This window comes from Rhamphochromis longiceps, linkage group LG11, assembly GCF_057381845.1.
Source record: "Rhamphochromis longiceps isolate RC_006_pf linkage group LG11, R_longiceps_female_GT1.1, whole genome shotgun sequence".
Taxonomy (NCBI): domain Eukaryota; kingdom Metazoa; phylum Chordata; class Actinopteri; order Cichliformes; family Cichlidae; genus Rhamphochromis; species Rhamphochromis longiceps.
Genome location: NC_140567.1, coordinates 16,586,509 through 16,603,394, shown reverse-complemented (window position 1 = coordinate 16,603,394; position 16,886 = coordinate 16,586,509). Strand labels below are relative to the sequence as shown.

The window sequence follows — 16,886 nt, the reverse complement described above, 5'->3', positions numbered from 1 at the left end:
TTCCAAAACCAAATTTGTGTAAAGTTGCGAATAAAAATTTCCAATTAACTCTGTCAAATGCTTTTTCTGCATCTAGAGATAATATTATGGCTTCGATGTTTTTATCGTATGAGTAGTCTATTAAATTAAGTAATCTACGAGTGTTTGTTGAGGAGTGCCGACCTTTTATGAAACCAGTTTGGTCAGGATGAATTAAGAGGGGGGTCATTTTCTCTAATCTCTTTGAGAGAGCTTTGCAGATTATTTTAAGGTCTACATTTAAAAGAGAAATTGGACGATAGCTTGAGGGAAATAAAGGATCTTTGCCTGGTTTTAGCAGGAGACTAATGTTGGCAGAATTCATATTTGGTGGTAGTCTGCCCTTTTCCTCGATTTCCTGCAACATGCTGTGGAATACTGGTGCCAAAATTGTCCAGAATTCTTTGTAGAATTCTGCAGGGAAGCCGTCTGGACCTGGAGCCTTATTATTGGGCATACTTATCAGGGCTTCCTGGAGTTCACTTGGCGTCAGTGGCGAATCCAGTTCCATTGCTTGACTGTCTAGTAATTTTGGAAGAGTTACGTTGTCAAGAAACAGATCAATTTCATTTTTAGATGGGTTTATTTGTGGTGAGTATAAAGTTTCATAGAAATCCCTAAAAATGTTGTTTATTCTTCCAGGATCATATATTGTGTTCCCCGATAAATCTTTAGCAGCACATATAGTTGTTTTTTCTTTATTTATTTTTAGCTGGTTAGCTAGAAATCGACCTGATTTGTTACTGTGTTCAAAATTCTGCAAGCGAAGTCTTTGTATAAGGAATTGTGTTTTTTTATTAATAGTTTCATTTAATTCTAGTTTTGTTTTGCATATTTTGTTCAATGTTTCCTGATCTTGGTGGGACGCGTAGGCTTCTTCTAGTGATTTGATGTTTTTTTCTAATTCCTGAATATTTTTGTTTTCTTCTTTCTTTTTGTGTGATGAGAAAGAAATTATTTTACCTCTCATCACAGCTTTCCCTGCTTCCCATAGAACAGAAGCAGATATTCCGGGAGTGTCATTAAAGTCTAAATATGAAGTCCATTCCTTTTTAAAGTATTTAATAAAGTCTTCATCTTTAAGTAGTGATATATTAAATCTCCAGTTTTTACTTGGCGTAGTATTATTCTTGTGCATTAGTGTTAAAGATACAGGAGCATGATCGCTGACAGCTATAGGATGAATCTCAGTGTCTGAAATGTCACACAGCAGTGAGCTGCTGACCAAAAAATAATCCAGACGAGAGTAAGAGTGATGAACATGCGAGAAAAAAGTATATTCCTTACTGGTGGGGTGAAGAGAGCGCCATGCATCGCAAAGACCAAAGTCGTTAATATACTGTTTGATTATATTTGTGGACTGCCAATTACGCTGAGTTCCTGTTGTGTTGAGCCTATCCATTTCTTCATTTAGTCCAAGGTTGAGGTCACCGCCAAGAATGAGTGTGCAATCAAGGTGTTCAGAGAGTGCACTAAAAAAACCGTGGAAGAATGAGGGTTCATCAACATTTGGACCATATATACTAACAATACATAGTTTTTTGTTCAATATTGATAGTTTAATAATTAGAAATCTACCCTCTGGATCTATAACTGTATCGAGTACTGTAAAATTAACATTTTTATGTATTAAAATTGCTACTCCCCGTTGTCTAGAATTATAACCGGCTGCAAACACGTTAGGAAACTCAGGTGTTTTAAGTTCATTTAAACCTGTGACAGGTTTGTGAGTTTCTTGTAATAAAACAACATCTGCCTGTAGTTTTTTAAGCTGGTTAAATATTTTTAACCTCTTTCCTCTGGTGCCAGCTCCATTTACATTCCATGTGACAAACCTCAGCATGCCCTTAATTGTGCGTTTATGTTTAATGATGTATGCTGGGTGTTTCGTTTAGACAGGTGGAGAGAATATGGAAACATCCCTTGTTTGTAAATAGAAAGAGAAAAAGAAGTGTGGTGAGAGACTCCATAAGTCTGACTATGTGTGTGAATATTCACTAATATGAACAAGCGTGGCTTCCTTATGTGTCCTGCAAGTCTGTGCGTGCTGTGAGGCTGTTGTGAATGTGCTGCCGTTGAGCGGATGTGTTTACGTGATCGTGTTGTGAAAATATGGAGAAATAGAGGGTGTTGTTTGTAGGTGAGTGGGGGAGTAGGTGACCACATACGCAGTTGGTTACATATGGTTAAAATGATTCAAATGCAGTAAATATATACATTTTTCATATAAATAGAGTCCATAACTTGATTATTGTCTGTAGCCCACATAATTAAACACTTTAGTTAGATAAAACATGTGAGTTTTGATGTTATGTACTGTATAGCCTGTGTAATAAATAAAGATGTAGCCCAATAAGTATAAAATCCAGAAAGCTACACGACATGGGGCAGTTCATTTACAAACACAAGTGTAACTTGAGTTTCACACTGTTTTTTGTTAGAAAATAATCAAATTGTTAAATGCTTAAAGCACACAAAACGTCAGAAATCTGCACTGTCATGAACAACAATGTAAACCTAATTTTTGGATTAACCCTCCGAAGTCTGAATCCCAGCTTGTGCACATCAACCTCACTGATTTGCACAAATACAGTTTATAATGAAGACATGTTAAATATTAAGCACTGAAAACAGTTTGGTTGTTGTTGTTTGGAACGTCATTTAATGCATGTTGTTTTGTTGCCATAGTGATGCCTCCAGGGGAAAATTAGGGAGCAGAGCAAGAATAAGACTGTGGATATATGTTTTGATAGCTTTGGGTTCTCTTTGTTTTTGCCTAACAATCATAAAGAAATGTATTATATTTTGTGTGTGTCCTCATTATTGAGCTTTAACCCTGCATAAAGGCCAAGATGAATCTCTTAGAGTAGAACTTTACAGTAACTATTAGAATAAAAAAAAAAAACACACATTGACTGCTTTAGTTTTTAAGATTCACTTCTGTCTTAAGTATTTTTTGTCTCCATATAAAAGATATCAAAATCTGTGCATACAACTTGATGTAAAAATAATCTATGTACATTCCGCAGTCTATGATGCTAGAATGGCATCGCAGCATTTAAACATGTTTTGAATGAAAACATCAGCATATGAAAACACAACTGAAGAGACACTGCAACCGTATGAAGGAAGACGACTATTTAGTGAAATTTCTACATTTCCCTGAGGATTAACTGCTCTGTAACTTACCAAGAACTAAAGTAAGTTCAAATTTCATTTTATAGACTTAAGATCATTTACTTAAATATAAAGCCTGATTTTCCTGCCTGCCAGGACAGTATTTCTGTACTTTACATTGTGCAAGTCTAGACTATATTTTACATCATAGAGAGGATGATGTGGCTCTATTATTCAGGAAAACAAATGAAGACTTAACTATTTGTCAGCTGTTGTAATATTTGACAAATTATACATAAATTAGAAAATGTTCTTAATCATATCTTAGAGTGACAGAAGCTCTGCTGTTAATCTTAGTATCTGCAGTTTTTACACGCTTACACAAACACACGCAGTTACTGTCCCTCCATTTAGAAAGACAGAGGCATCAGAGTGAGCATCATTCAACACAGACGCTCTCACAACACAAATCCTGACGTCGGTTTGCAATAAATGTAATTTAAAAAATTTACATTCATGTATGCTATATGCATTTTGTCCATTCCAAAGTTGTGAGTCTATACCAGCCAAAATGCTGTCTTTAGCTATTAACATTTGAAATGATGAAGGCACTTGAAAGTAACACAACATTAGCTGCCTTTCCAGAAAAAGACAAAAACCTTTCAGAAGTATAGTATGTAAGGTTTTGTGAGGTTTTCCTCCCAGGCTTCTAGACTTCTGATTGGCCAACATTTCTACACGGTTAGGATTTGGCATATTCCTGACTTTGTTTTTAGGGTTTACATGTGGAAGGAGATATTTTTTCAAAACTGCACATGTGGACGGGATTTTTTTTAAACGAAAAAGGAAAATTTCCGTTTACAAAAGTGCCCGTGTACGTGTGGACGTAGCCTAAAGTTATCACAAAAAAAGCAAATTCGCTGAACATTCTGAGTTGTTTAGTGATCATTGTTGTTTTCTGTTCCTTGTAGTCAAAATGAATGGAAGCGGAGATGGATCACAAAATAACCGTAATGGTAAGCACATGCACTCAGTCGTAAAATTGATGAAAAACTGATTTTCAGCAGATGTTTATGAATGCTAATTAAAAGATAAAATGATCTTGCAGGCCGACAGGTTAACCCAGAAATGTTTCCAAGAGGAGATCAGGAGCCAGCTTACGAACCTGTTGGTGGAATCTGGGGTTTACTGGAAAGACTTTATGTTACTCTCTATGATATCTTTTTTTGGAGGCTGACTGAGATACTAGATGAATTAGAGGATCGATATGATGTCTTATATATTGACTTTCACAATGTCAATGACGGCAATGTCAACAATGTAAACAATCACAATATTAATGTGAGAGACAATGATGCCAATGTTGACAACAATGAACTGCATGATGATCATAATGCTGTTGTTGTTGTCGGCATTGAAAATGACGATTCTGATGAGGCATTTGAAGACTGTGAGGATGTTCACCCGTACATCCCAGAAGAGGATCCTCAGCCAGGTGTATCCAGGAAGAGGTCTAGAGTGATGGATGTGGAAGATGTGGAGCCCAACAAAAGAATCAGATGGAGCGAGGAGTTTTCTGATGATGACTCTGACTTCATCTCTGCCTGTGATACTGATAGCGAGGGCTGTCCTCATCTTGGTAATATTGCTGATGAGGTACCGCTGTCTGTTGGATCCACGAAAAGGTCCAGAAAGGAAGATGGAGATGAAGAAGAGCCTAATAGCAAAAGATCCAGGCTCGCAAACTCTGATTCGGGGACCAGCTCAATTGTGTATGATCACTCTGAGAGCAGTAGTGATGAACTCTTTGAAGATGCCCATGAAGAGACTGACAACCATGAAACTGGAGGCTCGAGGAAAAGGTCCAGAGAGGATTTGGAAGAAGAAGAGGAATGCTTGCGCGTTTGCAAATTTCGGAGGTGTTCAAATGAGTCCACCAGCACCTGTGATGACAACTAACACTATTTCAACGTGATTTTTCTGTATCCTTTTAGTAGGCTGATGGCCTACTCAGGTGACCCTGAATCCTCCCTTGGTTTTGCTGCCAGAAGTTGGGCATACACTGTGCAATTTTTTCAGTCGCGTTATTCAGCTCCTGTTCAAACTCTCCGATTGACACGTAGGGGTTAGAAGTTCGTAGGTCACGATGCAGGGTCTCATACTATACGGCCCGATGCTCTGTGCAACCTGAGTGCTCACACTGTTCGTCCATAGCATGAAGGTTATAACACAAAATTTTACACTATTTTCACGGTTGTTGTGGTCGCGATAATTTTGTGAAGTCACATCGAAAAGGCTCGGATGAGCTTGGCAGTTCTACAAGTTGTGCCTCCATCGCTTGTGTCCGGATCACACGCTGCACTGCCGTGCTGTTCTGTCTTTTCGCTTTCATCTCTGTGTTTGCGCGTGCGCAGTGAGAGACGCTGCGTTGACACCCTCACGACCCTCAAACAGGTTTGATTTTCTTACGACCAAATGACTGATGATCAGGAGCTGATCGTGAGGTGTTAATCACTTCTCGTTACCCCATGTATACGATGCACGACACACGATTAAGGCCAAACTCGGGTCGATCCCCAAAACAGTTGCACGACTGAAAAATCGGCTCAAAATGGGCCAAAAATCGCACAGTGTATGTCCAGCATTAGGCGTAGGCTGCTGGGGGATTCCCATGATGCACTGGGTGTTTCTTCTTCACCCACTATGTGTTAATAGACCTCTCTGCACTGAATTGTACTTGTTGTTAACCTCTGGCTCTCTTCCACAGAATGTCTTTATCCTGTTTTCCTTCCCCCTCCCCAACCGGTCGCAGCAGATGGCCGCCCCTCCCTGAGCCTGGTTCTGCTGGAGGTTTCTTCCTGTTAAAAGGGAGTTTTTCCTTCCCACTGTCGCCAAAGTGCTTGCTCATAGGGGGTCATTTGATTGTTGGGTTTTTCTTTGTAAGTATACCTTACAATATAAAGCACCTTGAGGTGACTGTTACTGTGATTTGGCACTATATAAAAAAAATTGAATTGAATTTAAAATTTAACTCTTTTTGGAGAGTTGGTACGTTAACTCTGATTTAGTGTTAAACACCAAATCTGTCTGGAGTTGATAATTTAACACTTGGTGTTAAGAGTTTATATATTAACTCTCAAAAGAGTATTTTAGTTTAACTACGTAAGAGTTATCTTCTAATTCATTCTAAAAAGCGGGAATTTTACTGTTCTGAACTTCTAGAAATTTCTTTTGGAAATAAACATTTACTAAAAAGACGCAATGGTTTTTGAAAAACATTTATTCTGAACTGTGCACCACAATTTCAAAACATTTTCTGAAAGATGTAACAGTGTACATGTTCTCACTTTCATTAGAATTTTGTTTATTAAAAGGTCTGACATAGGTGAGCTGGTAAATGCAAATAACAGCATTCTCAACACTTATTTCTTCAATACAATATGCATGTCCTTCATTCATCCCTTTGTGGAACTTCAACGCACTTCTGCTCTCCCCCATATTCCATCTTCACAAGCATATCCTATGTGGAGACTGAATAAAAATTAGTTGACACTAATTAATGGTACAAATAATCCAGTAATCAATTGCAGCACAGTAAAAAAAAGGAATCCTTTTTGAGCCATTATTTGTGTAAAGTATTTTCCCAAAAGACAAGGACACAGGCAACAGGTAATACTGAACTAAATGCACATGGTTAAACTATTTATAAGAATTTGTTTAAAGAGATGGAATGGAGAACGTGGCTGCAGCTAGGAGTGTCAGCAGAGAGCAGGAACCAGAGGAAAAGCTATCGAGAGACTGATCACCTGGGTCGTGATGGGAACAGTCCAACGGGAATTCTGCATCAATCAGTCAGCGTAATGCCTAAAAGTTTATTCTGATGTAAATATATTAAATTCTTAAAATGAAGAATATGAAAAAAAATCATCAGTGTTTTTAACAACACTGCATTTCATTCATGTGTCTCTATTGGACAGTGTTGTAGAAGTTACAGAAGATAGGAATCAGTTCCACCTTGGCCTGACGTTTGATCACGTTTGGTTGTACTGGCTTTGAGCCTGTTTGTGATACGCTACATCCACATGATACAGCTACTCTAGCTTTTTTTGAAGTGTCGTGAAATATTTTGCTTAAATGTTCTGCAGAACGGATGCAGCGCACATACAGTACAGATATTATCTGAAACAGCATTACACAGTGTTACACCTACTTTACAGTTTCACCACAGTGCAACGTCTCTCAGTATTGTTGAGATGTTTTCTATTATTATGTCCAGTATCAAATTTCTGCTGTACGCAAATCTTTCTATTCTCTCTTTTTCTTCTGTGTGAGGGATTCCTGCATTAATCATGCAGCTTAGAAACTTCATATGCACACCGTGAAAACACCTCCAAATAAATTCAGTGAAAGGTTGTCGAGATAAGGTTGTCTAAAACATTTATGAATGAACTTGTATAGAAAGTGTTTCTAGGAAACATTATCTAACACTTCTACATTCTTTAAAAAAAAGTATGCTTGGTTTAACTTTCAAATAACCAATGAACCAGTCCATCAGCTCAAAGCTATTGTACATTACTGCATTTTTGTCATAATTAGTGGTAAAATTGAATGATGATGAGATGCTCCCCACTCATATAATTACAAATATGGGAAAATATGCTCACTTTACTTTTGCTATCAATGGCTTGGCTCTATTAACAGGTTGTACCACATACGACATGGGCAAGAGTATGAGGCAACAACTCTTAACTGACATCAGCACAAAAACTGTACATCAGGAGCTTCATGTCACTGGTTTCCATTAATGTTTAATTCTTGTCAGACAGAAACAGAAACAGACAGCACATGTTGTAGTATAGTGACTCTGAACTTTTTAATATAATAACATACTGTAGTTCCAAATGCTTGGTACACTGTTCACTGATACAGCAGGATGACCAGATGAAGAAACACTGTCAGACTTTAACAAATGCTAAGCAGTCAAATCATTTCATGTATAACAGTCTATACTTAGTGGTTGATGTGAGAATCGCAGGTAGATATTCTCAGAATCTGCAGCACAATCCACAGACACCAGCATTGCAGCAGCCGCAGCAAAAGCGACACTTCATGCCACGCTTCTGTCTGTGGTACGGCATCTGTGTGAAAGAGGAGAAGAGCAGAGAGTTTATCTTCAGCTGCAAGTCACTTCATTGTTTCTAATTTTATGAAAAGTTGTGAGTGCACAGTTTATTTTAAACATCTCCCTGCATTTGAGAGATCTCACAATTACTGTCTTCATTCATTTATTGAAGTAAACTCACCACCCATGAGTCAGCTGATACCTCCTGATGTTCAGCAGCTGGACTGTCAGTGCTCACAGCCTCTTGTAGCTCTTGCAGTTCTCGTATCTGTAGAGAAAGAAAACAGATCTTAGCATCTTCACAACAAATTCATGCAGAAGAAGCACATTACATGAATTTAACACAGTATGTAACCTCAGCAAATGTGGCAGAGCTCTGCTGAATGCACACATGAGTGCAACGGCCACTGCAACTGCAACGCTGAACGTCTCCATCTTCAGGAGGTTTGAGTGGTTTAAGGTGGTCAGATCCTTTGACTCTCTCGTTGACTCTTGTCAGCTCCTTCGTGATGGTTGACTGAGGGAAACGGTGCTGGTATTTATACTCATTTGCTCCACTGCTGCCTCGTCACTTAGAGTACAGAAACTACTGTCGGGAACAGGCTTGCATCAATAGGACAGGGAAAACCCATATAGTTAAACATCCGAAGGTCAAAGTTCATGCCGACTGAGAAAAGTACAGATTTTCTCCTTCCTCAGGAATTTTCCATTCCTACAATTTCATAGCACAGGAAAATATGGAGTTTTGCAATGTTCCTGAAATCAGGTAGAGTAAGAGCTGTGAGTGACAAGGCAGCAGGGGCCCAAATCAGTATAAATATCAGCACTTCTGCACACATTAACCATCAGACAGAAGGACTCAGCTCACAACAATCATCCGGACCAGGAGAAAGAGTCGAACTTGAGCCTCTCAAAGCTTCCTAAGATGAAGACGTTCAGTGTTGCAGTTGCAGTGGCCGTCGTGCTCACATTCATTTGTGTTCAGCAGAGCTCTGCTGTCCCAGTCACTGAAGTAAGAACTTGACTTTAACCAAGTGTATTAGCTTACAAGCTGCAAATGTTTGTTTCAGTGCTACAATGTGGTTTCTACTGCACTCAATTCATTAACAGGAGCAGGAGCTGGAGGAGCCAATGAGCATGGACTATCCAGCAGCAGCACATGAGCAGATATTAGTGGACTCATGGAAGGTAAGTAACACTAACTGAGTGAAGGTGGCCAAATTACTTCAGCTAAATGAAAGTGTTTGTTAGAGCAGGTGAAAATAAAGAGCAGTGATGCTGCTGCAGATGAACTCTGTGCTCATGTCTCTTGTGTTTCCTACAGACGCTGTATAACAGCAGACACAAGCGTGGCATCAAGTGTCGCTTTTGCTGTGGCTGCTGCACCCCCGGTATCTGTGGAGTTTGCTGCAGGTTCTGAGGATTCCTGCTCCAACAACCACTCAGCATTAACAAACTGTATGTCACAGTTAATGTGTGAGATTCTACTGTTTTAGTAACATTGTGTCCTCAGTTACTGCCTCAACCACGTGCTTGTATTGCACAGTTTATCACAATAAACTTTATGGTCATGTAGATATAATGTGGATTTTTGTTGTCATTTTAAATGTCGTATTTTCCTTTGTTACATTTGTAAAACTGACTGCTATGCACCGTCCATCCATCAATTCATCCATCAAAGCTGCCATAGGGCTACAGGCAGGGTATATCCTGGACAGTGTTAACACATAGAGAGAAAAGCATTCATGATCACAGTAACCCCTGTAACTGATTCAAAATCACAATTTAACCAAACACCAAAGTGTTCTGACTTTGAGGGGAGACTCTCCAAAATATTCTATTTTTATTTCAAACACATACGCAGTTGGTTACATATGGTTAAAATGATTCAAATGCAGTAAATATATACATTTTTCATATAAATAGAGTCCATAACTTGATTATTGTCTGTAGCCCACATAATTAAACACTTTAGTTAGATAAAACATGTGAGTTTTGATGTTATGTACTGTATAGCCTGTGTAATAAATAAAGATGTAGCCCAATAAGTATAAAATCCAGAAAGCTACACGACATGGGGCAGTTCATTTACAAACACAAGTGTAACTTGAGTTTCACACTGTTTTTTGTTAGAAAATAATCAAATTGTTAAATGCTTAAAGCACACAAAACGTCAGAAATCTGCACTGTCATGAACAACAATGTAAACCTAATTTTTGGATTAACCCTCCGAAGTCTGAATCCCAGCTTGTGCACATCAACCTCACTGATTTGCACAAATACAGTTTATAATGAAGACATGTTAAATATTAAGCACTGAAAACAGTTTGGTTGTTGTTGTTTGGAACGTCATTTAATGCATGTTGTTTTGTTGCCATAGTGATGCCTCCAGGGGAAAATTAGGGAGCAGAGCAAGAATAAGACTGTGGATATATGTTTTGATAGCTTTGGGTTCTCTTTGTTTTTGCCTAACAATCATAAAGAAATGTATTATATTTTGTGTGTGTCCTCATTATTGAGCTTTAACCCTGCATAAAGGCCAAGATGAATCTCTTAGAGTAGAACTTTACAGTAACTATTAGAATAAAAAAAAAAACACACATTGACTGCTTTAGTTTTTAAGATTCACTTCTGTCTTAAGTATTTTTTGTCTCCATATAAAAGATATCAAAATCTGTGCATACAACTTGATGTAAAAATAATCTATGTACATTCCGCAGTCTATGATGCTAGAATGGCATCGCAGCATTTAAACATGTTTTGAATGAAAACATCAGCATATGAAAACACAACTGAAGAGACACTGCAACCGTATGAAGGAAGACGACTATTTAGTGAAATTTCTACATTTCCCTGAGGATTAACTGCTCTGTAACTTACCAAGAACTAAAGTAAGTTCAAATTTCATTTTATAGACTTAAGATCATTTACTTAAATATAAAGCCTGATTTTCCTGCCTGCCAGGACAGTATTTCTGTACTTTACATTGTGCAAGTCTAGACTATATTTTACATCATAGAGAGGATGATGTGGCTCTATTATTCAGGAAAACAAATGAAGACTTAACTATTTGTCAGCTGTTGTAATATTTGACAAATTATACATAAATTAGAAAATGTTCTTAATCATATCTTAGAGTGACAGAAGCTCTGCTGTTAATCTTAGTATCTGCAGTTTTTACACGCTTACACAAACACACGCAGTTACTGTCCCTCCATTTAGAAAGACAGAGGCATCAGAGTGAGCATCATTCAACACAGACGCTCTCACAACACAAATCCTGACGTCGGTTTGCAATAAATGTAATTTAAAAAATTTACATTCATGTATGCTATATGCATTTTGTCCATTCCAAAGTTGTGAGTCTATACCAGCCAAAATGCTGTCTTTAGCTATTAACATTTGAAATGATGAAGGCACTTGAAAGTAACACAACATTAGCTGCCTTTCCAGAAAAAGACAAAAACCTTTCAGAAGTATAGTATGTAAGGTTTTGTGAGGTTTTCCTCCCAGGCTTCTAGACTTCTGATTGGCCAACATTTCTACACGGTTAGGATTTGGCATGTTCCTGACTTTGTTTTTAGGGTTTACATGTGGAAGGAGATATTTTTTCAAAACTGCACATGTGGACGGGATTTTTTTTAAACGAAAAAGGAAAATTTCCGTTTACAAAAGTGCCCGTGTACGTGTGGACGTAGCCTAAAGTTATCACAAAAAAAGCAAATTCGCTGAACATTCTGAGTTGTTTAGTGATCATTGTTGTTTTCTGTTCCTTGTAGTCAAAATGAATGGAAGCGGAGATGGATCACAAAATAACCGTAATGGTAAGCACATGCACTCAGTCGTAAAATTGATGAAAAACTGATTTTCAGCAGATGTTTATGAATGCTAATTAAAAGATAAAATGATCTTGCAGGCCGACAGGTTAACCCAGAAATGTTTCCAAGAGGAGATCAGGAGCCAGCTTACGAACCTGTTGGTGGAATCTGGGGTTTACTGGAAAGACTTTATGTTACTCTCTATGATATCTTTTTTTGGAGGCTGACTGAGATACTAGATGAATTAGAGGATCGATATGATGTCTTATATATTGACTTTCACAATGTCAATGACGGCAATGTCAACAATGTAAACAATCACAATATTAATGTGAGAGACAATGATGCCAATGTTGACAACAATGAACTGCATGATGATCATAATGCTGTTGTTGTTGTCGGCATTGAAAATGACGATTCTGATGAGGCATTTGAAGACTGTGAGGATGTTCACCCGTACATCCCAGAAGAGGATCCTCAGCCAGGTGTATCCAGGAAGAGGTCTAGAGAGATGGATGTGGAAGATGTGGAGCCCAACAAAAGAATCAGATGGAGCGAGGAGTTTTCTGATGATGACTCTGACTTCATCTCTGCCTGTGATACTGATAGCGAGGGCTGTCCTCATCTTGGTAATATTGCTGATGAGGTACCGCTGTCTGTTGGATCCACGAAAAGGTCCAGAAAGGAAGATGGAGATGAAGAAGAGCCTAATAGCAAAAGATCCAGGCTCGCAAACTCTGATTCGGGGACCAGCTCAATTGTGTATGATCACTCTGAGAGCAGTAGTGATGAACTCTTTGAAGATGCCCATGAAGAGACTGACAACCATGAAACTGGAGGCTCGAGGAAAAGGTCCAGAGAGGATTTGGAAGAAGAAGAGGAATGCTTGCGCATTTGCAAATTTCGGAGGTGTTCAAATGAGTCCACCAGCACCTGTGATGACAACTAACACTATTTCAACGTGATTTTTCTGTATCCTTTTAGTAGGCTGATGGCCTACTCAGGTGACCCTGAATCCTCCCTTGGTTTTGCTGCCAGAAGTTGGGCATACACTGTGCAATTTTTTCAGTCGCGTTATTCAGCTCCTGTTCAAACTCTCCGATTGACTCGTAGGGGTTAGAAGTTCGTAGGTCACGATGCAGGGTCTCATACTATACGGCCCGATGCTCTGTGCAACCTGAGTGCTCACACTGTTCGTCCATAGCATGAAGGTTATAACACAAAATTTTACACTATTTTCACGGTTGTTGTGGTCGCGATAATTTTGTGAAGTCACATCGAAAAGGCTCGGATGAGCTTGGCAGTTCTACAAGTTGTGCCTCCATCGCTTGTGTCCGGATCACACGCTGCACTGCCGTGCTGTTCTGTCTTTTCGCTTTCATCTCTGTGTTTGCGCGTGCGCAGTGAGAGACGCTGCGTTGACACCCTCACGACGGCCGACAGGATTTCAAACAGGTTTGATTTTCTTACGACCAAATGACTGATGATCAGGAGCTGATCGTGAGGTGTTAATCACTTCTCGTTACCCCATGTATACGATGCACGACACACGATTAAGGCCAAACTCGGGTCGATCCCCAAAACAGTTGCACGACTGAAAAATCGGCTCAAAATGGGCCAAAAATCGCACAGTGTATGTCCAGCATTAGGCGTAGGCTGCTGGGGGATTCCCATGATGCACTGGGTGTTTCTTCTTCACCCACTATGTGTTAATAGACCTCTCTGCACTGAATTGTACTTGTTGTTAACCTCTGGCTCTCTTCCACAGAATGTCTTTATCCTGTTTTCCTTCCCCCTCCCCAACCGGTCGCAGCAGATGGCCGCCCCTCCCTGAGCCTGGTTCTGCTGGAGGTTTCTTCCTGTTAAAAGGGAGTTTTTCCTTCCCACTGTCGCCAAAGTGCTTGCTCATAGGGGGTCATTTGATTGTTGGGTTTTTCTTTGTAAGTATACCTTACAATATAAAGCACCTTGAGGTGACTGTTACTGTGATTTGGCACTATATAAAAAAAATTGAATTGAATTTAAAATTTAACTCTTTTTGGAGAGTTGGTACGTTAACTCTGATTTAGTGTTAAACACCAAATCTGTCTGGAGTTGATAATTTAACACTTGGTGTTAAGAGTTTATATATTAACTCTCAAAAGAGTATTTTAGTTTAACTACGTAAGAGTTATCTTCTAATTCATTCTAAAAAGCGGGAATTTTACTGTTCTGAACTTCTAGAAATTTCTTTTGGAAATAAACATTTACTAAAAAGACGCAATGGTTTTTGAAAAACATTTATTCTGAATTGTGCACCACAATTTCAAAACATTTTCTGAAAGATGTAACAGTGTACATGTTCTCACTTTCATTAGAATTTTGTTTATTAAAAGGTCTGACATAGGTGAGCTGGTAAATGCAAATAACAGCATTCTCATTACTTATTTCTTCAATACAATATGCATGTCCTTCATTCATCCCTTTGTGGAACTTCAACGCACTTCTGCTCTCCCCCATATTCCATCTTCACAAGCATATCCTATGTGGAGACTGAATAAAAATTAGTTGACACTAATTAATGGTACAAATAATCCAGTAATCAATTGCAGCACAGTAAAAAAAAGGAATCCTTTTTGAGCCATTATTTGTGTAAAGTATTTTCCCAAAAGACAAGGACACAGGCAACAGGTAATACTGAACTAAATGCACATGGTTAAACTATTTATAAGAATTTGTTTAAAGAGATGGAATGGAGAACGTGGCTGCAGCTAGGAGTGTCAGCAGAGAGCAGGAACCAGAGGAAAAGCTATCGAGAGACTGATCACCTGGGTCGTGATGGGAACAGTCCAATGGGAATTCTGCATCAATCAGTCAGCGTAATGCCTAAAAGTTTATTCTGATGTAAATATATTAAATTCTTAAAATGAAGAATATGAAAAAAAATCATCAGTGTTTTTAACGACACTGCATTTCATTCATGTGTCTCTATTGGACAGTGTTGTAGAAGTTACAGAAGATAGGAATCAGTTCCACCTTGGCCTGACGTTTGATCACGTTTGGTTGTACTGGCTTTGAGCCTGTTTGTGATACGCTACATCCACATGATACAGCTACTCTAGCTTTTTTTGAAGTGTCGTGAAATATTTTGCTTAAATGTTCTGCAGAACAGATGCAGCGCACATACAGTACAGATATTATCTGAAACAGCATTACACAGTGTTACACCTACTTTACAGTTTCACCACAGTGCAACGTCTCTCAGTATTGTTGAGATGTTTTCTATTATTATGTCCAGTATCAAATTTCTGCTGTACGCAAATCTTTCTATTCTCTCTTTTTCTTCTGTGTGAGGGATTCCTGCATTAATCATGCAGCTTAGAAACTTCATATGCACACCGTGAAAACACCTCCAAATAAATTCAGTGAAAGGTTGTCGAGATAAGGTTGTCTAAAACATTTATGAATGAACTTGTATAGAAAGTGTTTCTAGGAAACATTATCTAACACTTCTACATTCTTTAAAAAAAAGTATGCTTGGTTTAACTTTCAAATAACCAATGAACCAGTCCATCAGCTCAAAGCTATTGTACATTACTGCATTTTTGTCATAATTAGTGGTAAAATTGAATGATGATGAGATGCTCCCCACTCATATAATTACAAATATGGGAAAATATGCTCACTTTACTTTTGCTATCAATGGCTTGGCTCTATTAACAGGTTGTACCACATACGACATGGGCAAGAGTATGAGGCAACAACTCTTAACTGACATCAGCACAAAAACTGTACATCAGGAGCTTCATGTCACTGGTTTCCATTAATGTTTAATTCTTGTCAGACAGAAACAGAAACAGACAGCACATGTTGTAGTATAGTGACTCTGAACTTTTTAATATAATAACATACTGTAGTTCCAAATGCTTGGTACACTGTTCACTGATACAGCAGGATGACCAGATGAAGAAACACTGTCAGACTTTAACAAATGCTAAGCAGTCAAATCATTTCATGTATAACAGTCTATACTTAGTGGTTGATGTGAGAATCGCAGGTAGATATTCTCAGAATCTGCAGCACAATCCACAGACACCAGCATTGCAGCAGCCGCAGCAAAAGCGACACTTCATGCCACGCTTCTGTCTGTGGTACGGCATCTGTGTGAAAGAGGAGAAGAGCAGAGAGTTTATCTTCAGCTGCAAGTCACTTCATTGTTTCTAATTTTATGAAAAGTTGTGAGTGCACAGTTTATTTTAAACATCTCCCTGCATTTGAGAGATCTCACAATTACTGTCTTCATTCATTTATTGAAGTAAACTCACCACCCATGAGTCAGCTGATACCTCCTGATGTTCAGCAGCTGGACTGTCAGTGCTCACAGCCTCTTGTAGCTCTTGCAGTTCTCGTATCTGTAGAGAAAGAAAACAGATCTTAGCATCTTCACAACAAATTCATGCAGAAGAAGCACATTACATGAATTTAACACAGTATGTAACCTCAGCAAATGTGGCAGAGCTCTGCTGAATGCACACATGAGTGCAACGGCCACTGCAACTGCAACGCTGAACGTCTCCATCTTCAGGAGGTTTGAGTGGTTTAAGGTGGTCAGATCCTTTGACTCTCTCGTTGACTCTTGTCAGCGCCTTCGTGATGGTTGACTGAGGGAAACGGTGCTGGTATTTATACTCATTTGCTCCACTGCTGCCTCGTCACTTAGAGTACAGAAACTACTGTCGGGAACAGGCTTGCATCAATAGGACAGGGAAAACCCATATAGTTAAACATCCGAAGGTCAAAGTTCATGCCGACTGAGAAAAGTACAGATTTTC

General features: G+C 38.8%; 3 protein-coding genes and 2 pseudogenes across 3 annotated transcripts; 3 read left to right on the top strand and 2 right to left on the bottom strand.

Moving 5' to 3' along the window:
- Positions 1 to 4,111: 4,111 nt before the first annotated feature.
- Positions 4,112 to 5,094, top strand: LOC146658772 (uncharacterized). Its single transcript, XM_085421754.1, has 2 exons — positions 4,112 to 4,151; positions 4,244 to 5,094. The coding sequence occupies exons 1-2, from the start codon at positions 4,112 to 4,114 to the stop codon at positions 5,092 to 5,094; spliced, it is 891 nt and encodes a 296-aa protein (XP_085277880.1).
- A 3,054-nt stretch (positions 5,095 to 8,148) lies between these two features.
- Positions 8,149 to 8,692, bottom strand: LOC146658771 (hepcidin-like; annotated as a pseudogene).
- A 490-nt stretch (positions 8,693 to 9,182) lies between these two features.
- Positions 9,183 to 9,677, top strand: LOC146658770 (hepcidin-like). The gene is made up of 3 exons (XM_085421753.1): positions 9,183 to 9,269; positions 9,368 to 9,445; positions 9,582 to 9,677. The coding sequence occupies exons 1-3, from the start codon at positions 9,183 to 9,185 to the stop codon at positions 9,675 to 9,677; spliced, it is 261 nt and encodes an 86-aa protein (XP_085277879.1).
- A 2,364-nt stretch (positions 9,678 to 12,041) lies between these two features.
- On the top strand, positions 12,042 to 13,024 carry LOC146658769 (uncharacterized). Its single transcript, XM_085421752.1, has 2 exons — positions 12,042 to 12,081; positions 12,174 to 13,024. The coding sequence occupies exons 1-2, from the start codon at positions 12,042 to 12,044 to the stop codon at positions 13,022 to 13,024; spliced, it is 891 nt and encodes a 296-aa protein (XP_085277878.1).
- A 3,065-nt stretch (positions 13,025 to 16,089) lies between these two features.
- On the bottom strand, positions 16,090 to 16,633 carry LOC146658768 (hepcidin-like; annotated as a pseudogene).
- Positions 16,634 to 16,886: the final 253 nt, after the last annotated feature.